Genomic DNA, 21,833 nt, shown 5'->3' on the forward strand with positions numbered 1-21,833 from the left:
CAACCCGGCCAGGGCTGCAGAAAGCCTTGCCGTGTGTGCCAGGGCTGGCTGGCGGCACGCAGGGATAATTTATAGATCCCAACCCGCTGAAATCTGCGGTGGCTGCAACCAGGCAGCATCGCGGCGAGCGCAGCCTCCGGCTCCCGCGGGATGAGTGCGGGGACAGCTGAGAGAAGAGGGTGGCTCGTCACCTCCCGAAAAGCAAGTCTGTACACGCTCTGCTTGGAGAGGAGCTGCTCGGGTTTATTTTTACACCGAGTTTTGCCAGGCTGGCAGCAGGCACGGTTACATTTCTGCAGTCAGGACAGCGGGGCGAGGTACGAGCAGACATTAATTATATTTAAAAAAAAAAAAAAAAAAAAAAAAAAAAAAATTTGCCCTCGCAAAGGAGCTGCTATCGAGAATTGTTTCACATAAAATATAAGCAATATGGAAAATTCTACCAACTAGAGGACCCTGCACCTTTAGTTTACCAAATTAAACTTTCTTTTAAGGTTCTTTCACGAAAAGGCATTTGAAACTCTTTCATTTAAAAACATAATTTGCATATGTAGCTTTCTCTCTTTACTGAGTCTTATGAGTAAAGAAATTTGATTCTTTTACTGACTGTCTGAACAAAAATGTGACAATTACAGTACTCAGTATGCAGTATAATGCACAGAACGAGTTAGAAAATACTCCCTGTGTGATCTCTGTCAGCGATTATGATTTTGAGTGTTACTTACAGGAACTGCGGACCCATGTGGAGTTTTAAGGCTCTCATTCTGTGAACAGAGAACTTTGTATTAGAAGGAACAAACAGATGCACAAATCCTGCTGGAACTGACTAGTTTCCCTTGTGGCTTCACATCATGCAATTTGAGCTTAACACATTATGTCCAGGGAAGTTCAGATTTTGGACAGGGATTGAAGATCATCTGCATGATTTGCATGTACGAAGTAACTCTTATTCATGCATATCAATGACTGGGTTCTTACTTGCCTTCTGCAATGCATCTTTAATTCAGTTTCACTCAGCTAGTGCTAGCCAAGTCAGTATTACTTGGGTGTGTGAAATTTCATGGGATACCATACCTCTTGATGTAAGTTAATGGCAAGGCAGTAAAACTAAGGGAAAGAAGCAGACAGCAACTCAAAAGAGTTTTCAGATACTTGACACTAAGAGAAGAGTTAGTGCTTTGCAAAACAAACACATGATATGTCATGACCAAATGGGGTAAGAACCCATCTTTGCCAAGATAAGGTTGCAAGTTTTTGCCCCAGTTTATGTAATTTGTGCATTAATAAAGCTTTTGCATAAATCAGAAATGATTACGTGCCATCTATTCCACCACAACACCTCAGACATACAGTAAAAATAAATGACAGGAGTTAAATTTTAACTACAAAATAAAGAAAGAGAGGGTTTCCTTTTACTACATCACTTTCTCCTAGAAACGCAGGCATTTTTCCTAAGCTGAAAACATTGAATATGTCATTGCACAGCAATCCATAGGAATTACGAGGCATCTAATGTTCCTATTCACTACAGTGAATGCTGATTGTGTAACCAACAGTTTGTCATGAATTCCTGTGCTTTGTCGTTCAAAGTATGATTTAGCTCTCTGAATGATATTTTATTACTTGATCAGTCTTATAAAAGCCCAACCTAGTTTTTATTGCTTTAAATATCTACTACATATCTATGTATCTATATACTATCTACACACATGTAAGTAAATATTTTTTTTAAAAAAATTTCTTCATTACCAAGAGTAAAGAAGGGGTTGTTTGTGGATTTTGAAAAAGAAATTCTAGGCCAAATCATATATATGAACATGATCGAGTTACATGTGCAAGCAGATGTGAAAGAATCTGTTGATGTAATTTATTCCATAGAACTCTGAAGAAAAGAACATACAGAGAACCACACTATTTTACTTTATTTCATATCTTCCTTAACTAACCTTTGCTTTTTGTGTATTTTCATTCCAGAGTGTTCATTTATAAAACCACATTCCCAAGTATTGTGTCATTATAAGCTCCGAGGAGCATTCTGTAAAACTATGATGGAAAGTTGTGGTCACATCAGCTGGGATAATTTAACACATTTAGCCTACATTTACCTTGAAATTTCCATTGGGAACTAACTCATTACATGTTGTTCAAAACTGTCATAAATAGTGAAATACATAGCATCGTATGACAGTGCAATTGCTGATTCTGGTGCCCAAAAGTGACCATGAGCGCTTGAGGGGCAAGTCAGTGAGTTGTCACTCTTCTGAGTGACAGGTGACAGGAAAATCTGTTTCAGAAAGTATGTAAACTTCAGGCCTCTATTCTGAAAAACACCTTGCAAAAAATACTATTAATGTAACGGTAATAAAATTTGATTAAAGCAATGGAAAATTGTTGTTATACTATCATTTTTAGGTCTGGGTTTGTATGTATTTGCTGTATGTTGTTATGCATTTGGAATGCTTATTTGTCACTAGATTAGGATAGTAAATCATTATTTACCTTTTCATGTCAAGGTAATGTATCAAATACAAAACAATTCTGTAAAGCGGTTGAACAGATGCTGCAATATCTGACAGGGCAGAAACTATATTTCACTAAGAATATACCTATATATCTCCTTTTATATGTTGTCTGAAAAGTAGAACTGAATGAATATCTCCTTTGTAATTTTACTTACACAATTTTGCTGAAATAATAATTTTCTGTTAAGGCACAAAGCATGATTTCGCTATTTGAAAAGTATTTATAATATTCAGCCAAGATATTAGTTATCTGAAAAAGCAGGAAGATTTTCAAGCACATTATATTATACATCACTGGTATAGTTAGTCCTGAATAGCTTGAAAATAATGGGATGTTTTTATGTGTATGGAAATGTCATTTGCTTTTTTTCGTTCTCCTTTTAAATGACTACAAACAATTTTGTGCTTGCTTAAACTAGCTTTTGATGTCACTTGAGAAGATTTACTTTTCCTATTTTGTCTAGACATTTTCGGAGGGAATTGTCTTGGCTAACCAATTTTCAGTCATCGTGTATACCAGGTCATGGTAATTTGTTCCTCGTGGTTCCTTATTTTTTTAGCAACTGGAAGCAAATCTTGGGGTCAGTCTTTCTGTGGAAGAGGTATGACCACACATACCCCCCAGTCCTGTGAGAAACATGGTGGAACGAGTGTTCACGAGATTCCCTCCTTCAGGAATCCCAGCCCAGTCCCTCCCAGGTCTTCCACAGAGCAGCAGTAAGAATAACTTCACAGCAAATCTACGCCAAGCGTGAGTAGTGCCTCTGATGCCACTTGCACGTTTTTCCAAGGAAGGGGGTTTGTGCTCATTTTAAGAAAAAAGAGCATGGAAGTTCTGTGTGTAGCAGAGACATCTCGTTGCAACACGCACAACTGCTGTCTAGCTACTTTGCAGCTCCACACACACTGATTCGCATGATTTGAAAGCTCTGAGGAAAGGATTTTTACTGCCATACTGAAGGGTAACAAAGGGACTGCTTCTTTCAGTAGGATATTTCAGCAGAAGGCAGATAATTGCAGATCATTTGCCTATTATGCAGGTGAGGATATTATCATCGTGGTTTAATGCCTTAGCCTCTTTGTGCTAAATGCTGCACAAACACAAGAAAAGGATCCATGCCAGGAACAACTGAGTCTAAGCACAAGATCTGATCACTAGAGTCGGTCTAAAGGAGAACTACAAGGACTGGTAAATGCACTGCTTGTTGCGATAGGCAGCATCCTCCGTGCACAACTAGCGTTTGTTGCTGAGATTTTGGGAGAAGAATACCAAAAGAAGGTTTTAGAGGAACTTTTGAAAGAAACAGTTTGGTGTGTCTATAGAGGCTGTTGGGGAGTTCTTGCCTGTGGTCAGGGACAGCATGGAAAAATACAAAGGACGATTGAAAAAATAAAATAATTAAAAAAAAAAAAAAAAAGGCATGGCAGAAGCTGTCTCACAGGCTGGAGAATTGCAAAAGCAGAAAGAAAAAAAAAAAAGAAGAGAGAAAAGCTGGAATCAAGGGACTCAATTAAATTGAAGAAATATCACTATTTAGGCAGGAGGCAAAAGCAAGTGGGTTGTGGAAGAATTCAGCCTGGTTGGCAGACTGATGATAATGAGAACATGGTAGGTAAAGAGCAGAGGAAGCCAGCGTGAGTAAGCGAGGGCTAAGAATGGCTGGGGGATTGGAGAAGACGGCATGAGGATCCTAACAGCGAGGAGAAGAGGAAGGAGTTACTGGGAGGCAGTGATGGAGAGAGACTCGTTGAGAAGGCAAAGTTGGGAGCGACAGAGCACGAGAGTCGTGGCTGCTGGGTAAGGCTGGAAAACCAGGTGGTTGGTAAAGAGATGGAGATCACCCGCAGAGATCCTAGGGGAAAGAGCGGGGCTCTGAAATAGGAAGAAAGGAGACCAATACACGTGGGGCGGATTGAGGCAGCTGGTAGGAAGTGGAAGAGGAGAGTCGGGTAGGGTCAGTTCAATACAGCACATGAAGTGAAGGGATTAAATCAAGGGTAACACAGGAAAAAGAAAGCAGCATTTCTCAAGCAGAGATGCCGGTAGCCCAAATCAGCACTAAAATCACACAGGGAAGAAAAGACAGGCAGCTTTTCTCCTTAAGCCTGTTTACAGCTGGTTCCTTTGCTCCGGGGAGAGCAAAGGTTCGCTAACTGGGATTAAACGGGAAAAGCCAGTATTCAGCTTGTTGACCAAAGGTTTAAAAATATGCAGACATACTCAGTTAATTAAAAGTTCCAGAAGTACTTTATGTAATACAGATGCAACAAGCATAAACTGAGCTCATGATTTATGATGCAAAGCATAGTGAAAATAATACTTTTGGACTTCTGTCACATGGCTAAAATTTTCATATTGAGGCACATACTCACTTAGTGGGAATATGACTGTCAGAGCTGAGCCCTGATTTTTAAAGTCAGTGGCGATTACTCCCTTTTTCCCTATTCTGAGAGCTGTGTAATGAGAATTTCACAGACGCTGTGATTAGTGTGGTATCCTTAAGAAGAGTATTGTCCTACAGTTCACAAATAGCCAAAGCATGAAACTGTCTCGACATTCTTGGGAGATAGCTTAAATTAGTACTTTAAATGTTCCAAAGACATTGGCATGTCATAACACAGATTTCATAATGTTCTCCAAATGTGAGTCAAGAGACACAGCCTGATGACTGAGCTCTTGCAAGGAAAGGGTTCACCAGACACTAGGCTGTGATTACACTAAGTTTCAGAAAGCCCTTGGTAACAAGGAAAATGACTTTAGAATTAAAAAGACATAGTAGGATAAAATTTCCTTCTTTTCTTATTCAATGTGAACCGAGTATAAATCTTATTCAGTGTGCACTGAGTATAAATGTAAATCACTTTTTGCTTATTCTGTCAAGATACTCTCATATATTGGCATAAAAATAGGAAAAATGTGTAAAATATTAAAGCATTCTCTTTTCTTGGGAAAAAAGTAAGCCCCACAGATTGGAAGAAAGATACAGAGAGCGCAGCGGGTGCCATCTGGAATAAGTAAGTAACCCTGGGAAGAATTTGTGATGTTTACAAGGCTCGATTCTGATACAGAGAATTCTATCCATCTGGCATAAAGCCTGCAAATAATCTGCCACAAGGGTGCATAATTCAATAGAAACAGGTTTGATAAACTAGAAGTAACATTCCCCATAGTCACCTTGAAAGAGACATTTAATGTATTATGCAGCTGAGCAGCTTTCAGAAGTACAGCACCTTACTTTGTAGGTAGGCAGACCCATATACCATAAAAATCAGTTTTATGGGAAATGGAATCCACTGTTCTCTTAATAGAAATCAAACATTGCAGGGTACCACATCATCTCTAGATCATGTGAAATTTCTGAGACAATGCCTTTTTATGAGAACATTGCATTTATATTTGATACAGATGCAATATATTGAAAACCATTTTAATGAATCCATTCAGATGCAGCTGGGACTGTACAAATGCCTGGAGAAAATGTGTGTAGCAGCAGAAAAAAAATCTTAAAAGGCTGTAGGCAGAGCCGCCCTGACAACAGTGATCTGAGACGATGTTATCACCCCCCACATGCAAGCAAAAAGATACCAAAACACGGTCTTGCTTAACAAGAGTAAAGAAATTAAGCTTAACATTAGTCACTGTTTGGTTTGGGGATTCCTGCTCAGGTGGAAAGTGGATAGCAGGTATCTGTAATTTCTGACCTGCTGTTGCTAATGCACATTCCTCCTGGTCCAGATTTATGTTGGTCAGATTCTCAGCTGATAACCTTTGTAGCTGTGTGGGAGCTATGCAGTATACTTTTCTGGAAAAAAAAAAAAAAAAAAAAAAAAAGGAAAGAAAAAGAAAGGAAAAGAACAAAGGACAAAAAATAGCTCAGAGAAACATAATGAAAATTCAAAAAATCAAAACAATATCCAGCTACAATTATATTCAACATGATACAAAAAAATTGTAACTTCAACTTTTATAGTAGAAAGCTTTCTGGCATAGGAGTATATTAATTGTACTTTATATCAATGTATATATTTTTTAACAGAATAAAAAAATAACATTTATTATACTTGTCACAAAGCTACTACTGCTACATGCTAAAGTGAATAAAGGCCTGAATCCATATAAAAATCCACTAGGTCCTTTTTAATGCAGAAATAAGTCATGACTTAGTTCATGAGTAGGTTCCTCTTGAAGGTATAATAAGAAAGTAAGCGGAAAAAAAAAACCTATTTAAAAAAATAAAATTTGTATTCACCCATTTGTGTTACTGTTGTTGTTATGTTTGTTTGTCTTCTTGGGTCACTTGTATTGCTTTAACACAACCTTTTTGTTAATGCTTGTGGTAGCGAGGGGAGCTGAAAAGTATATTTATTCTGATTTGATGTCCTATTTTATCAATAATAAAGATAGATTTATCATATCGGGGAATTTTGAGTAAGATTATTTCTTGTTTGAGTGGCATTTTTCTTACCAAAGAAAGAGGCAACATGAAAATACTTCTTGTGTTGATTTATACTATTTCTGGGTTTTGCTGTGGTATATAATAGCTTTGGGGAATTAATTTTAAATTTCCGACATGTGTGTGGATATATAGAACAGATATAGCTATAGTGTAATAGTTTTGTCAGACATTAGTAAAGGCTTATTAGAGAATGCCTTAGAGTTTTCTTCAGGAAGAGCAACAAAGATCTGTAATTAACACATCCTATAGGTACATGAGCCTGCAGTATAGCTAAAGTAAGGATATGAAACCTACAGTGCAAGACTGGGTGAGAACAATTTTCCCAGTTTTAAGATTTTAAAAAAATGTGTCCATCATGAGTTGTGCTCAGTGCAGAAATCTCCGAGAAGATTATTCTCCAAAACTCTGGGGAAGAAATGGATTAGGTAAATCGTACTGTTCAGCCATTCTAACAGCCTGGAAAATTCAGGTATTTTTGGGTTGGTTTTGCAAAAGTCAAAGGGTCTTCCATATTTCAGAATTCTTCCAGAAAGTCTGAGGTCAAATACTATCCTTTGCTCAAAATGTTTACTGCTAGTTGAACAGCTTTTTTAATGAACCACACCTTTAGAAAAATCACTACCAGTTCCAGCATGAAGAACTCAAGACACCTTGCTTCTCCTCTGAGATGAAAGTCACTGGCCTTAGAGATGTTATAGTATTCCCATGTGCCTTAGTTTGAATCCAGTGGGAATAAATACATGAACTTATTTGTAAAGCACTTTGAGGTATGTCAGTGAGAAATCACTGGAAGAGCTTCAGATGGCAGGTTGTCCCGTTCTGCCAGGCTGTGGAAGGAAAATACATCCCGTGTACTTCTCCGCAGCACCTACAGAGTTCTGATTTCTGAGAAAGTTTTAACTTGTATCCCAAAGAAACGGGTTCTGAGATTTTTGACAGAAAGCTTTCTAGTACAGAACCATAGAATCATAGAATGGTTTAGGCTGGAAGGGACCTGAAAGATCATCTAGTTCCAACCCCCCCAACACTTCAAACTAGACCACGTTGCTCAAAGCCCCATCCAGCCTGGCCTTGAACACCCCCACGGATGGGGCAGCCACAGCTTCTCTGGGAAACCTGTTCCAGTGCCTCACCACCCTCAGAGTGAAAAACTTCTTGCTAGTATCTAATCTAAACCCTCTTCCAGTTTGAAGCCATTACCCCTCGTCCTATCACTACATGCCCTTGTAAAAAGTTCCTCTCCAGTTTTCTTGTGGGCACCCTTCAGATACTGGAAGGCTGCTGTAAGGTCTCCCCGGAGCCTTCTCTTCTCCAGGCTGAACAGCCTCAACTCTCTCAGCCTCTCCTCACAGCAGAGGGGCTCCAGCCCTCGGATCATCTTCATGACCTCCTCTGGACATGCTCCAACAGGTCCATGTCCTTTTTATCTTGGGGGCCCAGAGTTGCAGGCAGTATAAAAGTGAGAGAAGCCTGAGGGTGGCCCCCCCCGATCCCAGTGTGACTTGAACACACAACCTTCATGATCAAATGTGCTGCCATTGCACCATAAGGCCATGTTAAATATATATATGTGTATTATATACATTTTCTTAATATGGATCGTAATTATCTTTAATACATGTTCATGTATGTATTTCTCTGTTAAATGTCACTATCATTCGATTCAAGGAGCATTCTAGGACACTATAGTTGTTACCACTTAGTAATGTAATTACTATGTATGATTAAGCTTCTTCATCCTATAACACTGATATTTTTTTTCCTTCCGGAGGGTATGTCTTTATGTTTCTGTGTTACTCATCCATAATGCAAGTTGACAAGCAGTGTAATCGAAAGAAAGGAAAATGAGAGGTCTAGACTACAGGACACTTTCTTGGCAGACACAGGATGAATTTAAATTGTTTTGATAAGTATTTTCTTACATATTTCTCAGGTAGCATCAAAAGAAGGCATCCAGCTCCCACCAGGAGTTTGGGGTCTGCGCAGGAGGGGAGAATAACTTCAAGCTATTCCTCACAGTCCCTCCGGTAGCCACGAACTGAAAGTTTTCCAATCTTTTTTTCAGAAAAGCTTTTCAAATGCTCTAAGTGAGGTAACTGAATGGCTTGTGGAGTTAGTAAGGGGATACAGAGCTTCATGCCCTCAGGTCACTGGTTCTCGTTTAGTAAAACACAGTAATTAGGACAAATCCTCCTCCAAGTTGTAAAATTTCCACTAGAGTGAATGATTGCTCACTTATCTCTGAATTGTTATTTCCTGTCTGGTCAGCAGACAATGTAAATGAGTGAATGCAGCCTCTCTGGTCTTAAAAAGTTTGGTAACACATAGAGCTATGGGAAGGGGGAAGCGAAATAACATGGAGGAGGCCAGCATGCCCCACACATCTGTTGAGTCACATTCCCTCCCATTTACAGCCATCTTCCTCTGGTGCAAAGCTAAAAAAAAAAAAAAAAAAGCAGAAAGTCCCCCCTGGGGAATCCTGCAAGTGCAAACAGGCTTAGGCTGGTGCATTTAGCATCTCATTGCCCCTATTCCAGCCCATCTATGGTACTAGTGACAGTACTTAAACGACGAGAAGATAGCATTTTTAAAAGCAAAATGTGCTAAGCATTTTCCTGCTGTACTCTGTAGGTAGGAATGAAATGAATCCTACATGATTAATCCTACCTACATGCTTGCAGGAGCTTTAGGCAACCATCACAGTTGGACTAATTTTATCATGTTGCTATTGACCGTTCATCTACAGCTGCAAAAATACTTTATAAGTGTGATAAATGATTGACTCACATTTGGATATGTCACATATATATCCAGATAGTTATATAGAAGACGGTGATTTTATTTTTCTATACCACTCTTTTTTTTCATCAAAATTCCCTTCTTCCATAACAGTTAAAAGATATTAATTGCCTAAAATTAGAGCCATCAGATATGACTAAAATTGAGTTATTACATAAAAATGGATATGAAGTATAGATGAAATGTATATAATTTATATAAAAAAGTATTGTTCTGATCTTATTTCTCTTTGCACCATTATTATGCTGTGCTTTCTTGAATTACTGCTCTAGCTTGAATTGAGCTGTGAGCTGTACATTGTCAGCTTTACTGGGATGTACTGTGTAAATTATGTAAGTCTATTAACATATATGCATCAGAATAGCTGTTAAAATTAGAAGTATTAGCATAACTGAGGAACAGACAAGAAAAGAAGTTAGGTTAAGCAGTTTGGTAGGCAAGAACAAAACAAAATTAGGAAGTAGCAGCATGCTGGTTTCATTCGGATTTCTTAGTAATATTCACTGCTGTCGTTCTCTCCTGCTATTTTCTTTCCAGATACAGCAAAACACTTCATAAAGATAATACTCAGGAAAGGTAATAAAGTCTCAAAGTGCCCATTTATTCTGCTGCCACTAAAACACCCTTTTCTAAGTTAATGTTCTTAATTAATCAAACAAGAATACAGCTATGTACAGATTTCCTGCAGTGCTCATCTACCCAGAAAAACTGAGCAGAAATATGAATCTATTTGCATTAGAAACAAGAGTTTATTCCCCAAACACGTTTTTCATTATAATCAATTATCTTGAAAGTTTTGGCTAAACACAGTTTGCGGTAAAGACAATCATATACTCAAAATGAAAACGAATTTTAAAAAAAATGAAGCCCTTGGATATGTAGTGTCATAATGCAGGAAAGCATGTCACATGTGGAAAGAAGAGTTACAACTGCTTCCCACTTCCCTCAAATGAATCAATCAATCGGTATATAGCAGCACCTAGGCACGCATCCACAAAACATGTGTACAAACTTGATAACTTATTTTCCTCTATCTTGAGTGCCTAAAAAAAGGAGACCATAAAGACTCAAAGGGCCTGGAAAACAAAATCCACTTTGTGATACAGCCCATGCAAACCCACGCATGGGGTTGCATAGAAAAGCCAGGCTGCAGTCATCCTTGGGGTGGAAGGCAGTGCTGTTTCATCATCCGTATCTGAGGAGGTAACCCAGCTGGCAAAGGCACTCACTGCAAGTGGCACCTCTGCCACCTCTCCTTAACAAAAACAGCATCTTCAGCAGCATCTCCTTTGGTTCTGCATGTTACAAGCTTGCACAAGTTTGTGCATGCCTAACCCTGCCATGGCTTATGCTGCTTGGCCATAAATACTCTGTATGAGCAGCCCCAAACAGACCTATTCACCGACCTTACAAAAATCGCTGGCTGATGCTGTGTCTGTTCTGAGCTGTGTTTGCTGAGCCCCTTTGATGTGGAGTTGTTATTGCTGTAGCACTCTCAAGCTGAGTGCATATTAATGATGTGATGCTGCCTGTGACTAACTGCTAGTCCTGACTTAAAGCATTTTGTTTTCGGTCCTCTTTGTCCTCCTCTCTGGTATCTTTCAAAAAAGCATAAAATTCATTAGCAAAAATAGAGCATATGGCTGTCCCCACAACCTGTCTGCTTCTAATTCCTGAAGAAGGGTGAAGCTTGTGCTGAAAAGACCCAGGTAACTGTTAGTTCAGAAGACAGTTTTATCATTTAGGTAATGTTGTAAGAGACAGAAAAGATAAACACCATCAAATTCATGTCCTACAAGCATGAACACCCTCTGATCTTTTTGTCTTTAAGCAGTTCCAAGAGTTTTTTCCTATTGTCACAACAAAAAGAAAATCACCTGTATTGTCTAGCCTTTGAGAAAGGCTTTTGCAGGAAGCCAGTCTTCCCTGACTACTGAGCTCATAGGGCTGTTACAATAATTGCGAAAACACAGAGATAGTAGTACATGACGTAGGAATATATTATTCATTCATGTGTGTATAAAAACCCACATGTACACACTAAGTAGGATACCTCTAACTCACAGAGCTTGGAAGGACTTAAAAAGCTAATCCCCTCCCTTCCCCAGGCAGACTCAGCACAGCCAGCATTGTCCCTGACTGATGATTATCTCCCCAGCTTCAGAGGTCCAAGACGATTTTTTTCCCCAGATGCTCCACACTGTCTATTCAAGTGATCAGCTAACCTTACCTTTAGGACCTTTCCCTTAATGCATAAACTGAATCTTCCTTCCTGGACTGTTAAGCCTCTGTCCCTCCATACCCTTATGGGACATGGAGAACAGGCTGGTCCTTGTTTGCAGCTGCCTTTTACCTTTCAGAAGAGCATCGCCACGTCTTCCGTTCTCCAGGTTAAACCACTGCGCAGCCTTCCCTTGACCCTGTTTCCAGGTAACTCATCATCACCACATCCCTTTCCAGGTCTCACTCCGGGAGGTCCATGTCTCTCTCAATACGGTGCCCACAGCTGGACAAGGCGTTCACTGCGAGTCCTCGCCGGCTCTGAGGAGAGCAGGAGGGTGACGTCACCTGTCTTGCAGGATACACTCCTGCTTACAGAGCTTCATCTAACGTCTGCCTTTTTCACAACAGCATGGTACTGTTGACTCATATTCAGTTTATGACTGATGACTAGTTCTGGATCTTTTTTCTGCAAACTGCCACCTAAACCAGATTATAGGATAAACTGTTGCTGCAACGTTGGAATAAAAAAAAAAAAAAAATCAACTTCCAAACTGTTCAGTTTTGGGGACATGCAATTCACATGGACCAGTTTTCTTCACAGCACAGATTTTTTTCTGGCAAACTGTGCTTGTGGAGCTGAAGCTTGAGGCCACCTGCATTTGCAGATCACTTAAGATCACTTTGTAGTGATAGGATGTGGGGGAATGGCTTTAAACTGGAAGAGGGCAGATTTAGAATAAGATACTAGGAAAAAAATTTTCACCCTGAGGGTGGTGAGGCACTGGCACAAGTTGCCCAGAGAAGTTGTGGATGCCCCATCCCTGGAGGTGTTCAAGGCCAGGCTGGACGTGGCCTTGGGCAACCTGGTCTAGTGGGAGGTGTCCCTGCCCATGGGACAGGGAAACAACATGATCTTCAAGGTCCCTTCCAACCTAAACCATTCTGTGATTCTATGATTCTAAGATGCAATATTTCATTCAGCATAACTTGATATAATACTGCTTTTTTTTTTTTTTTTACAAGAGTAGGTTTACCCTCATTTTAGCCCATTTCCTTTCTCCTACCCCAGCTACACATTTTTACTAATTGCTTTATTTAGGCAATAGCAGTCTCCCATGGTTGTATGGTCAATTGGTCCAGTTTGCTCATCTGCCTGAAAATTAAGCAAGCAATAAAACTATTCGTAGTTCTTGCCTTGCAGTCACTCAGTTGCTGGTGCTGACACAAAAATGAGGTAGACCAGGACTTGGGGTGGGAGGATGACACCACCTTCCATCAGAAGCAATGTGTCTTAGAGCATTTTAAGCCAACCGTGAAACCGCACCTTTTCTAAAACGGGAGTAGTAGGTTTCTGGAGGGGACACAATTGCTTTAATGAAATGAAACCCTTTTCTGCATAGATTACCAACAAAGCCTCACTGCCAAATTTAAATTTTAAAAACATTGGAAGACTTGATGGCCTGGTTTGAGGACTCTCCGGCTGCAGAGCTTGTACAGGACTGAGTGACTTCTCCTGCAGTTCCTGAGCTGACCTTATTGTCTCTCTTCCTTCTTGTCTTAATGGTGTTTAAACATGATTAGCTGCACCGCCTTAATCTTCAAATGTAAGCTTTTGTTCAGAAACCTCAGCAACTTCAGCTCAGAAGACATATCTTAGACTTAATAATAACTCTTTTCCAGAAGAAAGTTGGCATAAGTTTCTATAACAATCATTTTAGGGCTTATTTCTCATGTCAGCCTGAGAGCATGGAACATTCAAATTACAGCTGGAGTGAGAGACTGTTTATATATGACCCTCTTTTGCCAATAACTTTGAAGGTGACTTTGAACAGCAAGAATAATCTGTGCATAGGTGTTTTAGATAATAACTATTACTTAAGGAACTATATTTATTTATTAACTGATTAAAATGCCTTCCTGGAACTACAGGGCAATGGGTAACGACCAACGCACGCTACATAGAGTTCTGCAGAGGCTTCAGTAAACATCTGCAGAAGAAAACATTCCACTTATTAATTTTTGTTCAGCTAGTTACCTGCCTAAGAAGAGAAAAGGAATAAGGAAAGGGACCTCGGGTATCTGGAGAACTGGAGGACGATGGCAGGATGGCTTGTGCCATATTTTCTCCAACGTGTTTCTGGCAGTAGGTGGGAGATGGACACACAAAGGAGGGTGAAATAACCCCCAATAACCAACACAAGGAACCTGGGTAATGGTGTCTTTCTCCTCCTTGTGCCCCAGCAGCAATGCCGAGACACTCTGGACATTCATGTCACCTGGAAACCTGATGGCAAGAGGGGACCGGCAGAAGCAGCCACGCACTTCGACAGCTTCTCTTCCTCATTCCCTGTGGGAAATTCCCTGAACACACCAGCAGATTTTGAATAACTGATCTAGAAAACTAAACAGTCCCTTGCAGGTGGACCTTTTCTACAGTGATGTCCCTGCAGCCGACCATCTGACACTTGCGTATCGGATGTGCATTAGACATTGTGTTTCATCCAGTCTGTGCAAAACTCTTTGCTTTCTTTTACTCTTGCTGTACTGGCTTAGCCGTATGGGGAGAAAGGAAAATCTAATTACTGGTATGCTTTATTCATGAAAAAAGAAAAGATTTGTTCAGTAGCACAGTAGTGCTAATTATTTGTTTTAATAGCAGTAAATGCTGAGAAGCCGTTTGCAGAGTCTAGAGTTACTGTCAGCCAGAGGGTCCCTGCCCACAGGGAACCAGAAGGCAATGCAGCTGGAGAGCACAGCGTTGCTGGTTTATGCTTTATGCTCTTAGTCAAAACAGCCTGATCAGAAGATGATTTGCATCAAGCAGCTGACACTATTTCCATTGCTGTTTCTCTGCTGAGGACACACAAAAAAAGACCCCAAGTCCTTCATGCTGTTGAAGTGAGTGTAAAAGGTGCTCTATCAGAGCTTTGGTGGGTATAGTCCCCCTCTTAGGAGCTCTGCAGCTACGAGACAGTGGAGATGAGATGATTTCGTGTAACCCATGCTATAACTGCTTCTGTGCAGACACCTTGCCTGAAGAACAGCAAAGTTCCGCTGGTAGCATCACTAACAACAATGACTGATTTCCTGCAGGACTGGCTCAGGACAAAAGCACGCAGGGAACATTTGTGGGCTTGGTCTGCTGAGGGCAGTTTCACACCCTTTGAGACCCCAAGGAAACCAGCCAGAACTGAATCTCCCATTGCTTCCAGAGCTCAGGGTACACTTTGTCCCTAGGCCACAATCTGCAGTTTCGATTTGGGAAAATCTAAGGGAGGAAGTGTTGTTTGTACAACTTATCTGAACCTGTTTCCCGACAATAACTATTGTTCACTCTAGCAACTTGACATAATATAATTTATTTTGTGAAAAATAAATTTAATTTACATCCCATAACTGTAGCGAGATATGCTGTGGTTTTATTAGCAAGAGTAGATGGTTTTTTTCATTGTTTCTGAAAGAAATCAACATGATTCTATTTACAGAATGCATTAAAAACTCATCTTGAAACCCTTGAGATGGTATTGCATTGGTTGATTTCAGTTCTTAACAACTTTAGCTAAGTTATAAGATGCTGTGGCTTCCACATGCTGGGGGAAAAAAAAAAGTTAATATCCTTTAATTCACTGTGAAAATACCCTTCTCATGCTTCACTAATATCAAGAAATTTTGACGTGCCCTGCTTAGACTTTGCAAACGGAGGTGGTAAGATTCTACTCTGAAACCAGGAGAAACAGTAATTTTTTTCATTTGTGACCTTTATAATTAATCTCTTTATTGTGTCTTTTGTTGAAATAATCCATCTGTAGATCTTCTGAGAAAGTTAAACAAACTGATTTGTTAATTGGGGGAATGTGGTTTTGGTGTCTGACAATCTGAGAACTAAAGCTGTGCAGAAGGAAAAATCCAGAAAAGTGAAAAAACAAAAAATGTCAGCATATATGCCTGCAGCAGAGCTTACACTGTATTGTGAATGTTTATTTTTGTCTTCCAGTTGCTACAGAAATTTTCCTTCATGAGTGCTGTGGGCTATTTAAACTAAACTTAATCTCACCTACTTTTCCTCTACTTTTGACTTTCCAGTCTGCCCCTTATTTAGTCACTGTATGTCTCCCTTGTTACTGATTTTATCTGAATTTTTGAATCACAATTGCAGTTCTGCAGAAAAAGCAGCGTGCGTTTTTAAGTACCACAATCCAGAACACTACCTTGAATCAATTTCTCTCTCTTCTACAAAAGCATCCACTCACACGTAAAAAGCACCCAGCAACAGGGAACCTCCTAGGACCGCTAATAACTCCTGGTGCTTCTCATACTCATTGGGAAGATGCAGCTGGCGTCAGCCCGTATTGTTTAGTTTCCAGTGACTGGTTTTACCTTTGTCTTTTGTCCAAGCCTCGGCACGTATGGGTGATTGCTGGTCTGCAGCTGGCGTTGGTAAGCACAATATAAGCAGTACAAGCCTTGAAGCAGATAGCAGTGCACAAGAAAGCCAAACCTCCTGAACGTATCAGCAAAGACAACACCTGCTCCTCTAAATGCATGACGAGAGGAGACAGGGCCACAACGAAAAGGAACATTACAAGTTTCCTTTTCAAGTACTGCTTTGATAACATGGTTTAGCGTTAGTTCTGGGAAGCAGACTGTTCTACCTAGCTCATCCCAGACAAATCCCTCCCATCGTATTCCTTAGCGGTTGTCCTGAGCCCTAAAGAAAGCTGATTGTCCTCTCATGAATGCCGTTTTCTTTCCTTGGAAGTTTTGTCACATAGGACTGCCTGAAACAGCTTGTTTACAGACGGTGTTTTTCACGGCGGGCTTAGGCTGGCTCAGCCTGCAGTTATTTCCTCCCCGTGATAGCAGCTGTCTATTTCCTGATTTACGTGGCACTTACCACAATTCATGATTGAGGGGTGCGGAGAAGTGAGGTGTTATTATCAACTATTGCCTTGAAAAGCTTCTGCTTTATGTCCTGACCACTTCACAAATCCAGAGAAGTGACTTCGTTCCCAAGATGCAAAAATGATGTCTTTTTTTTAAGGCGCGAGAGCAGAGACAGGCTTTCTTTCATTCATACATGTAACAGCATAAATAAGAGCAAGGCTCTCAAATTTACTAAAAACAAAACAGACCACACCTCTAATTATGCAAATTAGAAACCTCATCAAGTATCCTTATCTGTAAACAACAGGACTTTTTTCCTCATGTAAAGCCATGAGATAATGAGTTTAACATTAACTTCTCTCCAGCAGTACAGAGCTGCTGTACAGCAAATGTGGATGTCTGCAGGACCCTTTAAGGAGTACTCCAAATTCCTTGTTTCCCCATCACTGCATGATACGGGGCTGCCCTGATCCACCTCCCAGAGCAACCAGGACTTTGCCTTGGGTGCTTCTTACGCACCAGCTCTCCAGATGTGACAGGACTAAAGCACCCACTATGCCACTTAGGAGCTCTTGGATATGAATGATGGTAACACCTCAACTTTCATTGCAAGTAAACAAGCTAGAACATGTCTTAGCAGGAAAGGAAACAAGCTGTGCTCAGGTGGGCAACATACCAGATGATACCAGCAAAGATGCTTCAGCAGGACTAGTAAGATCAACCAGTCCCACCTCTCCTTCTCAGTGGGACCAAACCAAGCCCATGACTGTGTTACAAAAGGGCAATTGGTTTCAAGTCTCATGCAGTCCAGGATTTCTTCCTGCATTCCTTTCTCTATGTTCATGCATTTCTACTGGCACAAAGATTACTTGCTGCATAATATCGACTCTAGTCAAAAGCTCTGCACCATGGGGAGAATCCTGACCCATTGGCAGAACCAGCCTGAAGGAAGAGTTTAGGACTTGCCTGTGCCAGTTGCGGCTATCCACACACACCCCCCTAAGTGCCCCACTCTTTTATAGTCCTCAGTATTCATAAGTTCAAAAAGAGACAGAACTCAAAGGCAGGCAATATGACCTGAAGTTTCTTCTAACATGCCACATATCTTGCTCCCAACCTGCAACTCGTTTTAGACAAGAACAATGTTTTGTAGAAGACTGTTGGTCCTCTTGACTGTTAGACTGGGCAAACACAGTGCTGTTGCACTTGCTGGAAAAATATTACACTGGAGAAGATAACTTATATGCAGGAAAGAGCAGACACCAAAGGAGCATGTTTGGACACTTTCTCCTCCCACATCCTGGCCTTCATGCAAAGAGGGCCTCTTTGGCCTAAACCCAGGCTTTGGCATGGGAATCTTGTCCATTTTTTTTTATCATTCAGTACATGAGAAGAGATGTGGAAAAATTAGACAAGAGATAAAAATGCAAAGCATTCTTCGGTATAGCATGTTTCTATGTAAGCTAGCTCTCAGTTGAAAAAAATTATCTGATTAATCTCTATCCATCCACGCTATTGTCGTTAGAAGCTGCTTCTTTCCACTTCTCAAGTCATGTCACAAGGAAGCATATACTAAACATTTGTTGCATTGCCACCCTGAATTAGACTTGCACTGTCTCCCTTTCTGTAGAAGGAGGAGATGAAGCCAAGATGAACGAGCAGTGAAGAGCAATCCTGGGAAGACAATATAGATTTCTGATGGAAAACTCCAGTTCTGGGCTCTAAACAGTTGATAATGCTGTTGCTTACATGAATGTTTAAAATACTCATTCTGTGCACCTAGGAGAGATTTACCCTGACAAGTTTGCACAAATATGAACTTGCTGCCAATGCTATCCAAACAATATCTACTCTTAAAGTAGATGACTGACAGACTGTTACCTACTATTTATGCGTGAGGTGAAGGCTTCTGCAAACAGTTAACTGCTGCAGCACATAAACAATCCTCAGCTGAGTTAGATACATTAGTTTTGTGTTTTCTGTGAAGGTCATAATAAAGTGTCCTCTTAAAAGCTTTCATTTTGTACATAGCAACAGACGGCTTACCATTCAGAATTAAAAAAAAAATAAATCCTTGAGCTACATTTTGTTTATAGTGCAATATGAATTCCTGGTGAATGGGAGGTGATTAAAAAAAACCCAACAAATCAACCTTGGTAACAATCAAAATAGACAAGCCGTCTCTCAGCGGGAATTACTGTTGGTTGCGTTCAAGAAGCAGTAGGGATCTTGGGTCTCTAAAGCCAAGGAGTGGATGTTGTCCATGACACAGCTTAAACACAGCAGCAGTGCTCAAAAATGTTATACGTCGATGTGCCATACACTGAAGCTACTTATCACCTGAGAGAGGCAGGGACAAAGCTACTGCAATAGAAAGCTTGCACACATGGAGGTCTCTTGAGAGTAAAAGGACTCTTCAGCCTTGTGCTCTTCCTGGAATGGACTTGAGAAGCACAGATGACTAAACCCTTGCTGCCTCTGGCTGCTGTGACATGTCACAACACTGAAACAAAACTTGCAGGTCTTGGGGACTGAGTATGAATTTTACTGCATAAATAAATCCATCAGTGCCGTATAATCTAGTTCAACGCTTTTTCACACAAGTGTCTACTTTTTTGAAACACAAGTGAACCATAGTAGTGAAGGTATTGGAAGTTCATCTTAAAACTTTTTGTGAGTGGTACTTTGCCTGTGAATGGTTGTGATCCAACGTACCAATATTCTGGCGCAGTCATCTGTGGGTTAGAGGTAGATGGCCAAAGATGAATAAAAGGAGACTTGGCACATCAACACTGCAGCAAGGTGCCTACGCGAAGTGATGAGCTCCTAATGAAACAAGCTGCAAACACAGCCGGGGAAGTGCTTAGGCAAATTATCATTTTGCTGCTGTCTCTTTGGGCTTGACTTGCCCAAACATGCACAACCATAGCATTGCCAACTTCTCTGAAATGCAAGACCCATACCAGAGGATCTTGGGTCCTCCCTGTATGCTTTGTCACACCTTCCAGCCCCATGAGGATGTCTCAGTTATCCCAGAGCATTTCAAATAGCCTTAATTGTCTGTGTTCAGGTAGCTGACTCATGGCGTTTACGTCTGCCAATACTGTGGCATGTCATTTGTCATTTAAAAAAAAATTGGACTCGACTCACACATGCTACAGTATTTGCAGTGTTAGGAAATCCAATGGTAATTTTTAAATGGTTGCATATAGAAAGAATATAAATTTAATTAGACCAACATATTTTCAAAATAAGTGCTTCTAAGAGGTGAGAACATGACTTTCAGAATATATACATGTATGTGTATATATGAAAAATACACTGAATTGGCTTATACAAACTTTTGTTATCTGACAACATAGTTATGCATTAGGGAAAGATTTCTGACATTATCCAATCAATAATGGAAAGAGCAGAGCCTTCCTTCCACCAGTCTCCTGACCCTGTTCCAAAATACCCTGCCCACAGAGCCGTCTCCCTCTTGCCTAGTGGAGGCATCTGCATGCACAAATAGCCTGGCTGCACAAGAGCAACTCCTGCACGTGCGGGTGGGATCACTGACTGCAGCCTCGCAAGAGGAGAAGGGCTCAATGCCTGCCAGGTCAAAAGACCTCAGCAGGTCTTTTGGACTCATTTGTGTCTTCTCTGCCCAGCTACCAAGCTTGCTTGTGCACTGCTGAGGGGCACATCTTTGAGATATGGATTGAAACTGGCCAGTAAGTTTAAAAAATACTCAAGGCTTGAAAGGGGAAGCTGTAAGGTAGACATGAGAGATACTATGATTGTATCCATGTCTTGTCCATAGTACATCCACAGTAAAAGTAGGCTCACACATACTTCTGTAGTGGTGGGAGACCACCGCAGAGGCCATAACTTACAGTAGCTTATCTACGATGCGTGAATGAACATCAGAACATTGACCTGCGCTGACACTGCCCAGCCTCATCTGCAAGGCAGAGATGCAACACAAATACTGTGTTTTCAGGGTTCTGGTGGCACTTGTTGAAAACATTGTATCTTCCTTAAAGGCAATTCTATCCTCAGTTCATATATAATCCCATTTATTTCAGAAGAATCACTTCCAGTCACAAAACTGTAAACTCCAAAGCAGTATGAACTCTTACATAAATATCAGTTTCTTCATAGGTGTAACATGCACCGAAGTCAAAGTCAGTTATAGTACTTGTCTTGGGACAGTCAAAAGGCATGTGCAAAATGTATAGCCCTCAGTTTCTAAAAGAAGAATGGAGTCAGGCAACAAAAAGTGTCCTTTTCCATGCAGCTTAGGTATGTCAATAACTTTCTTTGCAATAGCCTGTAAACCTCTAGTGACAGCACTCACCAGCGCATACACTGTTTGGCTCATAACCTGTGACAAGACCACTTTGGCACTGGTGCGGGACTGGTATTTGTTCTTGCACATAATCCGTCTCCTTTCCCTGACACTCCTGCCTCACGTTGCCAGCAAAGAAAAGGTTATATCGCCTTGGGTCCTTTAATAAGCAATCATTTCCTCAGTTGCAAACCCAGTCCAAATACAATGCCTAAATCTTTTATCAGGATGTGTGCTCTTAACTGGGGAAAACGTTATCTCCTACAAGGAATGAATTACACATAAAGCCAGTGTAAATCTCCTATGGGAAAGATGGGGTTTTAGCAAACTCGCAAATTTGCATTACACATCGCTACCACAGCCACCTTCTCTTCTCCTCCAAGACCATGGCATGTCCAAGCTTAGTGAAGCGCCCACCTGCACACTGCTAATCAGAAAGCTCTGTAGGACCGGTGTTCCCTGTCCGATAATGCACAATATTGGTGTGCTCAGTCAACTTCAGAGTTTCTTTGCTCCTTTTTCACTGCAACACTGTGCTTCCCGTTGTCTAGCAGATTCCCTCTGTAACAGTGGGAAACGATGTTTGCATGTTAATAGACAGCTTCGCTGTGAGGT

The 21,833-nt window shown here is 40.7% G+C and overlaps 1 protein-coding gene across 1 annotated transcript in view; it reads right to left on the minus strand.

The window, feature by feature from the left end:
- RASGRF2 (Ras protein-specific guanine nucleotide-releasing factor 2) overlaps positions 1–21,308 on the minus strand; it is a 156,120-nt gene extending 134,812 nt beyond the window's left edge. Inside the window, exon 1 of the mRNA XM_009886890.1 lies at positions 21,228–21,308. Within this exon, the coding sequence (XP_009885192.1) occupies positions 21,228–21,308 (81 nt within the window). The remainder of the gene's footprint in view (positions 1–21,227) is intronic.
- Positions 21,309–21,833: the final 525 nt, after the last annotated feature.

Source organism: Charadrius vociferus, unplaced genomic scaffold, assembly GCF_000708025.1.
Source record: "Charadrius vociferus isolate BGI_N301 unplaced genomic scaffold, ASM70802v2 scaffold244, whole genome shotgun sequence".
NCBI lineage: Eukaryota > Metazoa > Chordata > Aves > Charadriiformes > Charadriidae > Charadrius > Charadrius vociferus.